The 16,146-nt window shown below is 38.0% G+C and overlaps 1 protein-coding gene across 1 annotated transcript in view; it reads right to left on the bottom strand.

Moving 5' to 3' along the window:
- Nucleotides 1-16,146, bottom strand: part of ttll5 (tubulin tyrosine ligase-like family, member 5) — a 112,296-nt gene that overhangs the window by 76,002 nt on the left and 20,148 nt on the right. The window contains 2 exon segments of the mRNA XM_042742859.1: nt 1,702-1,763; nt 4,768-4,849. Coding sequence (XP_042598793.1) covers nt 1,702-1,763; nt 4,768-4,849 — 144 coding nt within the window.

The following is a 16,146-nucleotide window of genomic DNA, read 5'->3' as shown; positions in this document are numbered from 1 at the left end:
CAATCGTGTGGAAGGTACAGCCCACTACTTCATTTCAGTTCAGGGAAGAGAGCGGAAGGATGGCTGAAGCCCTTGGCAAGAGACACCTACCACCACCACCTGCTACAGGGGAAACAACCGCGCTCGGAATCACAAATCAAATCCGATAAGAAAAGGAGCCGAACCAGAGTAAACACCGGCACTGCTTTCCATCGCTGGAGACAACTGATGGACTTGAAAGAAATGAGGTTCGACTCCGAACGTGCAACATTTCTTTTGGATTGGTAAGATGCTGTTAGTATTTCGCTAGAAGTTTGTTTTATATGTTTGCGTATTTTTTTCGGGAAGTTATAACATAGAACTGTATCGAAGGCTGTTCGATAAACGTTCTAATGTTAGCGATGGCTAACCGTAGCTGCGTTTGATAATTAGCTAGCTATAACTTACCCACAGATCCGATCCGGTTTTCACCTGTTATCTACTAAAGCCCGTCTCTATCAAGCTGATGCTAAAATGTAACATTACCTAAGAAGCTTGAAATGTCTTCGATGATAATGAACCCGAGAGAGAGAGAGAGAGAGAGAGAGCGCGCGCACGCACTCACTCACTATATTCAGAGCGGTCAAGTTTTTGCTAATGAAAATCAAACTTGATATATGCTGCTAAATTAGCATCAGGCGGGCAGCATACGTAACACTCTAAATAGATGTTGTCCCTATTTTCACTTGTATATGTGCAGCTAAGAATACTTTATCATTTTTAACTAAACTACAACAGTTTTGACGATGTTATGTATCAAGTGATGGTGAAGTAAGTTATGCATTGGCGATCGACTGGCTAGCTCTGTCTAGTCTGTTGGTCTCTGTGTCCTCTTTGTTTCGTGGTTTTCTGTGCGTGAGAAAATTGATGTGTGGCGTGAAAGCGTGTGAAAAGAGTCAATTGCGTGTGTCTCACGGTGAATGCTTGAGAGTTGGCAGCTCTGGTTACGTTGGTTGGCGCTAGCTTGGTCAACATCAGCTGTCTGATGTTGACCAATGATGTTGACAGAATGCTGTCTGTCAAATTAATTTAATTCAAATAATGTGTATATACAACTCAAAATGTAATATGAACAAAACGAATATGAACATATTCACTGGTAAAGGTGAAGGGGAGTAGCTTGAAGATGTCATGTTTCAAAATCACTTGACATCACCCAACTTCCTCTGGAGGCAAAACGTCCTCTTAGGCTTCGGCTATGGCTCTAGGGTTGTTGTGAAGGTAGGGGCGGAGCAAAGAGACTATGCCGTTTCTCGTTTGTTACTCTAGAGTAGACCAATTCACTTTATTGAGGCATACTGCCCCCATCTGGTATGGAATGTGGAGTATGACTTGATTTTTTTGCCAGACATGACACATGGCACCTTTAAGTGTACAGCCCCACTTTGTATTTATTCATCCAAATTTTGCCAAATTTTGTGATTTCGTCTGCGTTTTCCACAAACCCTCATGTATGGCAGGAAAGCACAACACTCCTTCTTCTTAACCGGTCATTACTGCAGACCAAACAAATGTGACCCACATGACAAAAGCCACGGCCACAGTAACCTGCAGTTATGGCTGTCCTGTGGTTAGAAAATATGACCGTTCATTCACATTCACAACATGAGACTGAGGTGAAGTGGTTAAGGACTGGTCAGGGTTACGACTGAGACTCTGAGCCTGTGGGAAAAGGAAACTTACCCACAAGAGAAAACATATCGGAGATCATGCTGGCCTTTATCTTTAAATCCAGAGGAGCATCGCTAGAAATACAAAAAGATGAAAATGCATTAGTGCACTGTTATATTAACCTTGTGGGTTCTTCAGAATTATAAGCCTTTAAAAGAAACACAATACAGTGTGCACTGTAACATGATTATTTTCCTTCTTCCATGAAACACAAAATGGGCAGAATGTCCACCTACGTCCTCATTTCCACCTAATTAAAGGTGATTTATACTGTCAAGCCATCATAACAACTTCACTAATGCACTACATTTCAAGTCATTCAAATAATACAAGAGTCAAATTTTGGAGCACCTTGAAGTTTTCATTACAATACAACCTAAATCCTATACAGTGCCTACAAAAATGCATCTCTTGTTAAAAGGCTAGTTCACCCACAAATTAAAACTCTGATTCTCTGAAAAATGTTTTGTCCACACAATGTCAAAGGATCTACACAACTAGATGATACACCTCTGCCAAAAGCACTAAATGACACTTCCACTTGATAGTGAACACAAATGTGAAGATATTTCAACTTCTCCATTCTTGAACCCAAACCAGTGCAGTCTGTGCTGTTTTTAGAAGTACCACACAAATGTTTATGAGCATGTTGACAAGTACACTTAATGGCAGGCTTGAGTTTGACTCAAGTACTCATTAAGAACTTCCCTCTAATTGGAGAAATTACTCATAAGAAGTGTGAATTGTCCATTTTTGTGACTATTGTTTGTCTTGTATTGAAAAACATTTGGGGAGTAAATAGTTTTTTTAATAGAAAGCATTTATTTTTATTTCTGCACTTTATATCTGAGCTAGAATAGAGGGTATCTGGCTTTTGAAATTCTTTTATCATCTTGTTGAACTTCTTGTTGGGTCATTGGCTAACAAGAGCTTCAGTTCATCACTTTTGCAGCTTGTGAATGTCATGCTGAGCAACTTGACAAGTTGGATGCTGTTCTTCATCTTATATAACATGGGCTCCCACTATTTAGGATGTTCATTAGTAGTTTGTCAGTTGTGAGACAGAGCTGCCTTGGAAAACTCTTCACTTAATGGCTTTTACCAGCCTTTATGCAACCATTGGCATGGAACCGCAGGTTTGTTTTCCAATGCTTCACCTTCCAAGAAGCCCATGATGACTGTGTCTGTTCGGTATGTTCAAATGCTGTCAAATGCTTTTAGTTGATGTATGCCATACTGAGCGTTCCTCTTCTTCTTCTTCATGTCGTTTAAGATGATTGCCTTGTCCATGAGGTTTGTCCAAAACATCTTAAGGCTAAAAGTAGCTCATGGAAATCTTAAAATTATTGGGCGTCCATCCTAAGTTTAGGACTCCTATATTTTTACTCTACTTCACAAAGCGTTTTAGCGCTAGAACTAGCTCCTAAATCTGTGAAACGTTAGGAGCAGTGAAGAGGACTTTCTTGGTTTTGGAGGATATCCTAATTACAAATTTTCTTTTGATTGTATCCTTGCTTTCATTAACCAGCTGGGCAAGATGTTACAGATTCAGAGTAACAGAGTCCAGTTTGGTTTTTTTTTTTACATTTGAATGTCTTACTATCAGCCATGATGATTCTATTTTGTTAATTAAAGGCTGTTTATGTGCTTATCCACTGATTGTTTATGAGAAGCAGACATGTAGGAGGCTCACAATTAGCTGAACATATATATTTTTAAATCTTTATTTGAATGTCAACATAATATCGCTCTCTACAATATTTCTATGAATAAATCTCTGACAGAGACCCCTCCCCTATCAGCCAAACACTGTGTGCATAGTTAGTTAGCATGCTGACATCATTTTAAAGGGATAGTTCACCCAAAAATGAAAATTCTGTCATTAATTACTTACCCTCACGTTGTTCCAAACCCGTAAGACCTTCATTCATCTTCGGAACACAAATTAAGATTTTTTTTTATTTTTGATTGAATTCTGACTGAGAGCTTTCTGATCCTCCCATAGACAGCAATGTAATTGCTATGATTAAGGTCCAGAAACGTAGTAAGGAAATCTGTAAAATAATCCATGTGACATCAGGGGTTGATCATACAGCATACGTTGAACAGAACAGCATATGTTGTTTACGTATGTGATACCCTTCAAAATAGCACTAGGGTGACACGGAGGAGACAAATTGTTGAATAAAGTCGTTGTTTTTGTTTCCTTTGTGCACAAAAAGTATTCTCGTAGCTTCGGAAAATTACGGTTGAACCACTGATGTCTCCTTGCTACGTTTCTGGACCTTGATCATGGTAATTACACTGCTTTCTACGGAGGGTCAGAGAGCTCTCAGAATTCATAAAAAAATTTAATTTGTGTTCTGAAGATGAACGAAGGTCCTACGGGTTTGGAACAACATGAAGGGGAGTAATTAATGACAGAATTTTTTTATTTTTGGGTGAACTATCCCTTTAATTCTTCTCTCTATTCCTTAGTAAAAGTTTGTCTCAGCAGCTTTGTGAAAAGGTTTTAAGAGAAAACTCTTAGCTAAAAACATTTACTGCTATTAAGGAGAACTCTAAGTGGTGAGATGAAATGTTTTGTGAATACAGGCCCAGGTCTGTTTAATTTTGCACATATCTGATAGTAGATCTTTTGTCTGTTTAATTTTGCACATATCTGATAGTTGATGTTTTGTCACTCAAATCACTGGTTGCCTCTCTTAAAGCGCTTGCAAGATCTTGATGCAGTGCATCAAAGCTTGACTAGGGCCATATTAACAGTTCATACTTGTTCATGTAGCAATTTTCAGGCCTGATGTAAAACTCCATATCAACTACTTGCATTCTGCCAAAAGAGAGACCTGAAATTGCACATTTGATTGCATTTCTACTCTGTATTTGCCCAAAACTCCTTGTATGGATGGCAGTATGTGATGGGAATTTAAAGTATGCAACGCAGTGATCTCAAATAACATTTTTCGGTATAAGACAGGCATAACACAAACACCCAAAACCTGGTAAAAAGTAGTTATTTTACACAAAAAATCAAAAAAAAAAAAAAAATCAATGGATTAGTGTGTGTGCGTCACTCACCATGCCAATGAAGGAGAGAGGTTCACTTCCAAGAGCCACGGTTTGAGGTTAGAGTCAATGAGAACGTCGAAACCGTACAGTTCTGCGAATTGAGACACACACACACACACAGAGTGAGACGGGTGAACGGGAGGACACACAACACACAGATGGCCAGCACTACTGAGGGCCGTCTGTGAATGTAAATGAAATGTCCAGCACAGCAGTAATGGAAGAAGAAACAAGCCACAAACACACAACCTCCACAAAATACAGAAGTAAATCCTCTATATCCTCATTCTGTGTCTCTCCTGAACCTGGCATGGCTGACCAGATATTACAGTATCCAATAATGGACATTGTGATCTTAAATCATGACATATACATTATCTGTCACTGCATTAGCAGCTAGTGGTCACTACCTGATTGTGAACTGTATATAATGTGGTTGTGACTTCTGCAAATAACTGAGCTCTGTAACTATAAACACTCAGATTATGAGCGATTTTTTACAGCCATATTTTTTACAGACATACAACTATATTGTAGGTCTGTGATTTAAGAAGCAGATGAAGTTGAATACTAGGAAGAAGCACACCATCATATGATTCTGAGAGACACATCTGTTTTATGAATTATTAAAAAGGACATTTCTACCTCAATTATTAGCTCTGTTCTGAAACTTAGTGGGATGTGTTCCTTTCTACAGTCTACATAAGCATCCTTAACTTACATGCGTATTAGGTTACTAAGGTTACCCAAATAAGGGACTGATTTATAACACCACACATAATGTTCCTCAAATGCACTGGTTTGACATAATTGTTTTCAATACGAAAAAATAAAATACATAGCACACACAAAAAGAAGAAAAAATTTAATTTAACTAGACTGTTTTCATCAACACTTTTTTTTTACTGAATAGAATTTAAGTATACTTGTAATAAACATTGCTCCCAAACTGACATACTTTTTTACTATGACCAAAAGACTGTGGTAGGGCTGTGCATATATTTGCATTTGCTCTTGAGAAAAAAGTGGTTATTGCAACAATGAAGCGAATTCTATAAAGAAACAATCACATTAAATCTGTGGCAGGTTTATTAGTTTGCATTTACACTCCACTTAATGCACAGATCTATTCTCACATACAGAATCCATTTGTTTTTTCTTTTTTAATCCCATCCATTGGCATGCATGCTCATCACTTTCAAATCACTGTATTTTCGGATTCAAACCTGCATTTAAGTATGGTTGTCAATTCAAAAATATTGCAGTCTGCAGCTACACTCTCAGAAAAAAGTGTACAAAAGCGGTCACTGGGACAGTGCTTTTTCACTTGCAAAAACACCTGTTATCAATGAAGCTGTCTTTACTGTGCAATCACTCAGTGGTTACACTTTGTTGGTTATAATGAATGGATTCACACACACATAAACCAACATTGTTTGACACTGGTTTGCATGTTGTAAATAGAAACGTTTGATACTCTACAGAGAGCGCTCACATAAAAACACATGGAGACGTTTGAAAGCGACGCCTACCAGCTGGCATGAAATGAAAAAGGGGAGTGAAATTGGCTTACTGTCTTTATGAGTAATACATCACCATCATATACACAGTATTCTCTAATTTTATATCGTCACACATATACACATATTCGTACAACTATATTGCTAATATTCAGTGTATTGCCCAGCTTCCTGCCTTTTGGAAGAGCCTTCTATTTAGGAACATGCTTTAAATCTTGCCTATGTAGGCAGTTCACTGTGTTTAAAAGAGAGCCTATATGTGGCTCTAAATGCTCTCTGGTTTAAAGCGGGTCTTTATCATGCGGTTTCTTGTGGCCATTCTACACTCACTTCACCACCTTCAAACCCAACAGAGAAAGAGTGTCTGAATGTTTTTGCTGTGTGCTCTTGAGTAAACAGAGCTGTTTTAGAGAGCGAGGCCGCGCTGTGCTGACATCAGGACTATAAGCCTGTGTCCACCTTTATACTAAACTTCACAGCATCACTGATCTGGTTCCAAAAGAGGGGTCAACAACTGATCCTACAAGAGGACTCTATATCTTTAAAGGATTTAAAAATCTACTGTAGTGCTCTGCTGAATGTTGAGCTGTGTTATTTCCAAACATCTTAACTGTGACATACTTCTTACTCTAACAACTATTTCCAGACAACCACTGATTCATAAGCATTTGCTTTATTAATGTTTTTTCCCCTTCATTAACCATCTGCCAGTTCCAGTTCTCCACTGATCCTGTGTAATTATTTAAGACAGATCCCAGACCACATTGTGTCACGTACTGTATGAGTATTTTGTAAACCTGTTATGCATGCAATCCATTTATTTGTAAACAGGTAGAATTTGCAACTAAGAGCATCTGGACTTGGTTATCCAATCACTTTACAAGTCACTTATTCACTCATTCATCAGCTGGCTGGATTCAGAATAACCACATCCAGATAATCTAGAATAAGATTTGGCCTGCTTCTAAAATGTGAAAATGAGCTGATTCATAGGCACAAACACTGTCAGACAAGCCTGGGTCAAAGTTGGCTTCAAGCTTTCTGTGGATATATTTCTCATGTATGCGAGGCAAGTATCCTCTACACAGTTTCTCCTCATTTTTTTCAGAGATGGCAGAAAGCGCGTCCTGTTTGTTTTTTATTTTTATTTTACAAAAGCACAATATTTTGTTGATATTGTGAGTGTACACAAATAAAAAAAGACCCTTTAAAGTTTTGAATGATGTATTAATCTTATCTATGAGCAAAAATTATGGTATTTTGTTTCTAGTTTTATCAGGTTAAAAAGTGCCAGTGATGGCAATGATGCACATTAAAGGGATACTCCACCCCAAAATGAAAATTTTGTCATTAATCTCTTACCACCATGTCATTCCAAACCCGTAAAAGCTTTGTTCGTCTTCGGAACACAATTTAAGATATTTTGGATGAAAACAGGGAGGCTTGAGACTGTCCCATAGACTGCCATCAGTGATTCAACCGTTACGGTACTACTACTTACTAATACTGCAATGATAAGCCATATATGAGATTGATGAATGATGGGTGAACATTTGAATTACCTCAGGACCAGCAAGTAATAATTAGGGCCCTATGATTTCCGCGATGCAGAAAACATGGGCGGAATCACAAAATCCAGTCATAAAAACGGAATTTACTGTATAACGTGGAATGTCACGTAATTTTTCAACGTTTGGACGAATGGACTTGTATCTGTAAATATTAAGCCAGAAAATTACTATTTAAATATGAATCCTGCATGTTCTGTGCGTCTCTGTTTTGATAAATGGTGCAGATGCATGGATTTGTTTCCTACACACATATTGAACCGTCCGTGGTGCTCGCAGGGATTTCAGCGTCTGGCGTCTCACTAAATGATTAAATAAAATCACTAAATGAAATACATGAACATGCCTAGAACTGCTCTGAGAGTACTTCATGAGCAGTTTACCATTTTATTTTAGTAAAATTAACAGCTAGCGTCATATCATATACATGCAGAAATTTAAAGGTATTCACAGTGGCAATCTGTCAAAATAAAATTTAGGTTTAACTTGAAGACTCTGTGCCAGAAATACTTTACTATTGTTCAGTAGAATTTATGTAATAGTATTAATACTATTACTACTACACTAAAATTACTACATCACTTTTTTTTTGTTTCATTTTTTATTGTTTTTGTTTTAATAGAATATAATAAGTTTTGTTTTCATTAATTAAAAGATAAATTAACGTAGTGTGCCTTCATTTGAATGAACACAGAATTTTACAGAAAAAAAATCATAAGGTTATTATTAATAATAAATAAAAGTGTTTTTTATGCACTCAAACAATTAGACATGCTTAAACCCAGAATTTGGTAACAGTAAAACCTAAAATAAAAAATAGAACATTTCATAGGGCCCTAAACTAGAGGTCTACATGGAGGACCCGAGCCCCGGGATCCGTACGGGTTCGGGGCTATATTTTAAATGGCCAATGAGTGGATTACACATTTCAATTGGCAAGAGAGGAATAACATGGATGGAACTTTCTTGGTGAGGAGGATTGTGTGCATCACAGTCAGGTACAAGGGAGAATGCTTGTTACATTAGGTAAGACAAAAAGTGTAATTTTCACAACTTGTTTATCGACTTGTTAATAGCAATTTGGTGTGGAATATGTGCTGATTGGGTCCAGTCGGGTCTGTGTCTTCCCGGCCGGGTTTGGGTCCAGCTTTCAAATAATTGATGGTCCGCGTCGGTTCCAGGTAGTTCATTTTTGACATTTCTCAGTTTTGCACGGACCCGGGTCCAACTTTCAAAATAATAAACGGGTCTGGGTCGGTTCATTGAAGCACATTTACGGGTCTCTTCGGGTTCGGGTATGAATTTTTGGGTTCGGGTATGAATTTTTGGTAAAGATTTGATCTCTACCCTAAACATGTAATTTGTGTTAAAGTTTTTAATAAAACAGATTTCCTAGGGCCCTAAATAATCTGTCCCTCACAAACATTTTTTTTTCATGCTACTAACCAACCGATGAAATGAATAAAATGACATTTAGTTGACTATTAATGGGCAGTCCTAACTGCAACATTCATAATCATTTTAGTTTAACTGCGCAAAGGCTTTTGTTGCCCCTTGAATTGGTATCTTGAATTTGCAGGGCGTATTGTTCACTTTGGTGGCATTTTTGCTCCAAGCACTCATTCACTGTTGCCCCTGCCTATGAGGCTGGCTAATAAATCCAGCCACTGTCTGTGTAGGCAGCAGAAGTGCTTGTACTGAGCTTCAGATGAGTACATCTTTTTTAAATCAGCTCTAAACACACAACATGAGCTGAAAGACAGGGCGAGCGGCCCATACTAATTACTCAAGATGTGCAAAAGCACCCTTTTGCTTCGTGAACACACATTAAAAACACAAACAGCATGCTCCATACGATTTAACACCGCGCTTCACACAGCGAGCAGCCAACAGCCCATGTGCAACACATTTTCCCCCAATTAGGATCAGACACCGATCCTGCCCACACCTCAGCCCTCACAGACCGCCCCGCTCTCTCTGTTTGTGGCTCTTTAATGTGTGCTGGGAGGGCCTATTAACATCACCGCAAAATATTCACTGTGAGCAGAATAAATAAGCACCAACAAGGGAAGATCAAAGGCGGGCGTTATTATGAGCCTTTGGGCTCTGGAACTGAAAAACAAGCCCAAACCAAACTCACCACAACAGCAATAACAAGGCCGTAACGTATCATCTCACTGGGTGTCTCCTGCGTCTGCTGTGTCACTTGACAGTGTTGCATCACTGCAGAAATGAATTGTATTCCTGCTGGTTTTGGGTGTCTTTTCATAAACAATATAACAGAGGGTGGAGCGGCTCGCATGAACTCACTGATGAAATATAACTTCACTCCTAAGCTCAAGTTAGAGACAATTCACACATGATCACAGCCCTGCAGAGAACAGCACTTCAGTTAAGACATGTAAATTGGGAGATTTAAACAGCCCTGCAGAGAACCACATTTTCCAATATTAAAGGGAAAAAAATATGAAAAGCACACTGCAAACCCATATATGCTGTCTTTTTTTTTTTTTTTTACAAAAAAAGGAATTTTAAGGATCTTCATGCAGCTCTTTTCCATGTGACGAGAGTTCATAGTGATTCCTTAAAAATATATATAATAATATCATAATATTTTTGTATGTGTTTTTTTTGATTTATTAAAGGGAAAAAGCTTGTACAGGATACGTAATATAGGATTGACTTATGCATGAAGAATATGTGGGATCCTGCTGCGTTTTGACCAGAACAGGGTGGAACCAACTATGTGTTTTCAAGGACACCTTCAAATGCTGCCTACTTAGGCAGCTCACTAGGTTTTGGATCAAAGTCTTAGAAAAAAAATATCTTGGTCATTACTATAATTGCAATGAAAAAAAAAAAAAAAACTTTTCAGTGGTTCTGCGGTCACATGTATAAATTCAGGATGTTAAAATTCCGGTCTCAAAATTCAGGGAAAACAAGCAGAATATGGTTATGAATTAACAGAGTTCCAAAACTACAGGAACTGAATGATTTTCTAGATGTCCACTTCTGCTAATGGTTCTTGACCATTCGTATTGTTGTGTTAATGCAGGGGAAGCAGAGACCCATCTTTATATTTAGACACTGCTGTAGTCAACCACATGCAGACCGACCAGTGCTCTTCTAGCATTTAAACACACTGTGTTTATTAAAAACACTGCACTGAGGCTCATGACCACACAAATCTATGCAGCTCTACAAAGCATGTGCCACTAGTGTGAAACCGCTGCTCACAGCTCTGTTTGTCTAAACTCTGAAATGATGTGACATAGCTGGCAAAGCAATGCATGCTGTTAATCACTCACTGCAGCAGAGTGACGATGAACAGAAGAGACAGCAAACTCCTTCACACAGCGGCCAGCCTGCATAAACAGGCATCTAAACATCAAATCAACATTCTTCATACAAAATATAAATTATACCACACAAACTCGAGTATTGGGAGTCTTTGCTCAACAGTTAGCAATGTTTTGCTTGGAAAAGAAAATAAATTGGATTGTCTGAAGTCTGTCATGACTGGATTTTGGTTTATATATGTCTATATGACGCACAACATAAATATCTAATTCATGAAATCTCCCTTGAAGGTTCATCAAAAAGGGGTGTGAATCTTCACAGTCCTCACGAACTGATTCAAATATGATTCAAATGATAACAATTCAATTACAAAATGATCCTCAATGCATCTTGTCCACACAAGTGTTTTTTAAACAATTCATTAAACAATACAACAATTTAAAATAAAATAAATATTTTAAAATAACAATAAACAAAAATAACTATATGTAGTCAAGTAATTAAATTCAAAACATATAAATGTAGTCAATAATAAGGAAGAATGAAGACATGCATTACAAGCCATAACCAAAGAGTGCTTTCAGAGCTTCTTTCACACATCTAAAAACTTCCAGTAAATTACTGTAAATACTAATGGCATCAACACTGAAATCTGTCCACACATTGTAAGCGTTTCAACATCAAGCAAAGCCCTGGGATGCTCACAGTGCATACCATGCACATTAAAGCCATAGTAATTTGCTTTGAACTTTTTTATTTAGGTTTGTTTATTTTTTTTTGTTTTTTTTGAGTTTGAATTGGCATTGAAAATGTCTCAAACACACACATAAGAAAAACATAGAAACATAGAACATAGAAAAAACCCAATTCATAAGAATCAGTTCAGTATCACTGAAGAAACTATTGGGACTGTATTCATTTATTTGCTTTTAAAGTGTGTATTTTTATTGTTGTAGTAGTTATTATTGGTTAATGAAGAAAAAATAGTGTTTTATTGGTGGTTTTTTTTAGTTTTTTTTTGTGCCCCAGTGACAACTTTTTGCACTTCTTTTTTCCTGAGAGTGTAGTAAGCCATCAAAGAAAGACAAAATCATTTGTTTACATTTTATGAAATTTGTCTAGGTCCACAAAACTCTAGAGCATGCATTCATATAAAGAAGCATTCAACTGGACTTAAAGACATGAACGGCCATTACGCAAATCACACACGCAGCCTAACACACAAAGAAGCCCATTTATTCACTAGTAAGTGAGTGTTTCTGCTTTCCGTGTCAGAGGTGGAGAGGGACCAATGAAGCATCACGTTACATGAGTTTATTTAGACAGCAGCTGAACAAAGACAAACCCGCTGCTAATTCACATGCGAACAATGAGGAGCATATTAAAGAGCGAATCAGCTGTGTGGCTCTGATCCAGAGTTAAATGAGATGAGATGTATACTGGAAAACAATGTGGCTGTTCTCCTGGAGCCAATGCTACAGAGCTTTTCAACACTTTCTCATTTATTAGCCTCTGCATCACTTCCTGCTTCTGCTTCCTTGTTTTATTGCTTTATTTATTGGTATGACATGGAGATTTCTCATTGTTTATTTTTTTGTATGGCTTTTAGATTTCTCATTGTGATAAGACAGTAAAGAGGAGAAAATCATATAGTTTTTGGCAACTGAATATACTACCCTAAAATTCATTTTCGACCGAATCAGTTTTGGAGGAACGAAATCACTGACGAAACGGTGATATTTAATTATAGCATTTCTCTGATGATTTTGATTGTCATTAGTTGTTTTTTTTTGATTGAACTTTTTAAATTTTACTTTTGTATAAATTTTGATATTTGCATAAAATTTGTGAATTTCATATAGCACCATTTTCTATCCTGTGTGTTCAAGAGAATAAAATCAATAATATTATTTTTATCAATAATAAAAAATGAAAGTTGTCGCAGTCAGGGAAGTCTCTGGCTCTATTTTCCTTGCTCCGGACGAAACACAATAACACTGTCGTGTTGTCATTTGGATGCCTCATGTTTGGGAACGCAGTCAGAGACGATGTTCAGGCATTTTAAAATGATTAAAATAACACTAGCTCTCAGGTTAATCCAGTTATCCAATCACATCATCTGCTGAGGCAAAGTCACATGACGTTTAATCAGGGTTCGTACAAAAACTGCAAAAGGAAATTCCAGGACTTGCAAGGACTTTTCAAGCACTACTTTTTTGGTTTTTCAAGGACTAAAATCAGAGATCTCACTTATCAAACAATATCATTATCTTTCAAATTCTAATAAACTAATACAACAAAATGTTACAAATAAAGTGCAGCACAAAAGAATGCAATGACTGTGGCAACTTTAACATTTGAAAGGATATTATGGCAAAGTTATCGCTTTCCTTATTCAAACTGATTTTTTTTCATGAATATATAATTGACCTGAAGAATGTATGATTTATCTTAAGATTGAGATTTTTAGTTAATTTGAGATATTTTGATATAATTTGATCTAGAGATATACAGTTAGTTGGTTAGCTATATAATGATACTTTGTTCACTATAATGAGACAAGTTTTTTGTTTTTTTAAATGACAAAATATTTGTCTTTTAAACACAAATCAAAGCAATACAGTTGTATTTTGAAATATTTTAACTAATCAAGGGCTGTAAATAATGATTATTTTGGTAATCAAGTAATCTACTGATTTTTTTGACAATTGAGTAATCTGGTATTTTTAGTAATAGAAATAGACCAAAGTGAAAAACAGGCTTTAGTGTGACTATTTATATATAAACTAATGATGAGGCAATAATAATTGGTTCAAATAAAGTAGTTAAAAAAAGTAATTACATGGTTTTATTAAACAACACTGATAAAATAGGACTACATAATGTAATATGCCTACACAAAATATGAACATAAACCAACTTAAAGGCACAATATGTAAGATTTTTTTATAAAAATGTCCAAAAACCACTAGAACAGTGTTATATACTTTGCTGACTTGTGTACTTACATTATCCCAAATGTTTAAAAGAATGTTTAAATCCAGATAAATAAGCAATTTTAACTAGTGACACAGACCGTGTCCACAGCGTCATTGGGTCGCCTGCCAATAACATCATAACCCCTCGATTTCTGGTTTTGTTTTGTAGAAAACACAGAAACACCAAAGACTCTTTAATATGTTAATATGTTTTAATAGACCAGTGACGACCGCACAGAGTAGCATTATAACAGAACTTTCAAATGTATCTAGTGTGATAAAACAGCGCTGCTTTTTTTCCCCACATATGCACGACCGGAAGCAGCGGAAGCGGTCGACTCTGGCATAATAAAAGCTCCGCTGCTTTCAAGCCGTTCAGCGGCCTCGTTTCGCTTCGATGGCTTTCAGCCTCACCCTGCTTCATACTACAATGTTAATAAATCATTAGCTCATCCATGAACATGATTTCTGCCCGATTCCCGTCAAATTGCATCGGCTGTGGGGATGAAGATGGCAACTTCCATGATTCCACACTCAGTCACGGCATCATCAAATTATACCTTTGCTTCTTTGTTTGTTTTGAATCCGCACTCTAGCAGCGAAAAATTACATATTGTGCCTTTAAGTATATTATGTATTATAACAAAAACCTGCAGAGGGCGCCAACGGCCTGGCTATGCTTCAATTTACAGCATGATTCAAGGGCTTTTATATCCATGTCATTTTAATATTTGACCACATGCAAACTTGGAGCGAGGGTTTGAACTTTTATTTTTTGAAATGGCGATGTACAACAAATCGCATATTAAGAAATATTGATGTATTCTCCTGCGTTGGCATATGTTTATACATGATTTACGTAATAAATCTAGTGAGATAACGCATCCCAGATAAAGCAATCCAAATTCACAGTTTAGGAGATTTTGTGGAGCGAGCTGCTGAGATACAGACGTGTTCCACGGTGCAACACAAAACGTGTCAGACTTCATATGCTCACACTCTCAGCAAACCACCAACCCCTCAAACTCACCTCCACAGATGTCTACACTGCATTGAGCCAGATCGACGCGCGCAAGGCTGCTGGCCTGGACGGCATTCCTGGATGTGTGCTAAGGGCATGTTCAGAGCAGCTTGCAGGGGTCTTCAAAGACATTTTCAACCCGTCCCTCACCCAAGCAACTGTGCCAACATGCTTTAAGTCACCATACACTGTGCCAGTGCCAAAACACTCCTCCCCGATGCGCCTGAATGACTACCGCCCCATAGCACTCACACCTATTATCATGAAGTGCTTCGAGTGACTGGTTCTAGCACACCTCAAGGACTGCCTCCCACCCACACCAATTTGCCTACCGTAGCAATAGGAGCACAGAGGATGCTGTATGCACAGTTCTGCACTCTGTACTCACACACTTGGACAATAACAACACGTATGTACGGATGTTGTTTGTTGACTTCAGCTCAGCATTTAACACTGTCATTCCCTCCAAGCTGACCACAAAACTTGGAGACCTGGACATTAACACCTCCCTCTGCAATTGGATTATGGACTTTCTGACCAACAGACCTCAGCATGTTAGGTCAGGCCACACCTGTAACACCACCATCACAATCAAAACTGGCGTACCACAGGGCTGTGTGCTGAGCCCATTCCTCAACTCCCTCTACACCCATGATTGCAAGCCTGTGCATGGATCCAACTCCATTATTAAGTTTGAAGATGACACCACGGTGATTGGCCTCATCAGAGACAACGATGAGACTGCCTACAGGGAGGAGGTACAGTATCTGGCCACGTGGTGCGCTGACAACAACCTGCTCCTTAACACCAGCAAGACAAAGGAGCTCATTGCCGCGTTTCCACTGTCGGGCGAAAAGCGGGCGTGCTAGTGCGTGCCAGGGCCAGTCGCGTTTCCACTGCTTGATCGTGCCTCGTCGGGGCTTCCTTGGGGCCAACGGCCATGGTTTTTTGGCCCGAAAAACGGCCAAAGCTCCAGCTGGGCCAAAGCGAGCCAGCTGGGG

Source organism: Cyprinus carpio, chromosome B17 (genome assembly GCF_018340385.1).
Source record: "Cyprinus carpio isolate SPL01 chromosome B17, ASM1834038v1, whole genome shotgun sequence".
NCBI lineage: Eukaryota > Metazoa > Chordata > Actinopteri > Cypriniformes > Cyprinidae > Cyprinus > Cyprinus carpio.
This window is presented reverse-complemented; position numbering and strand designations above follow the sequence as displayed.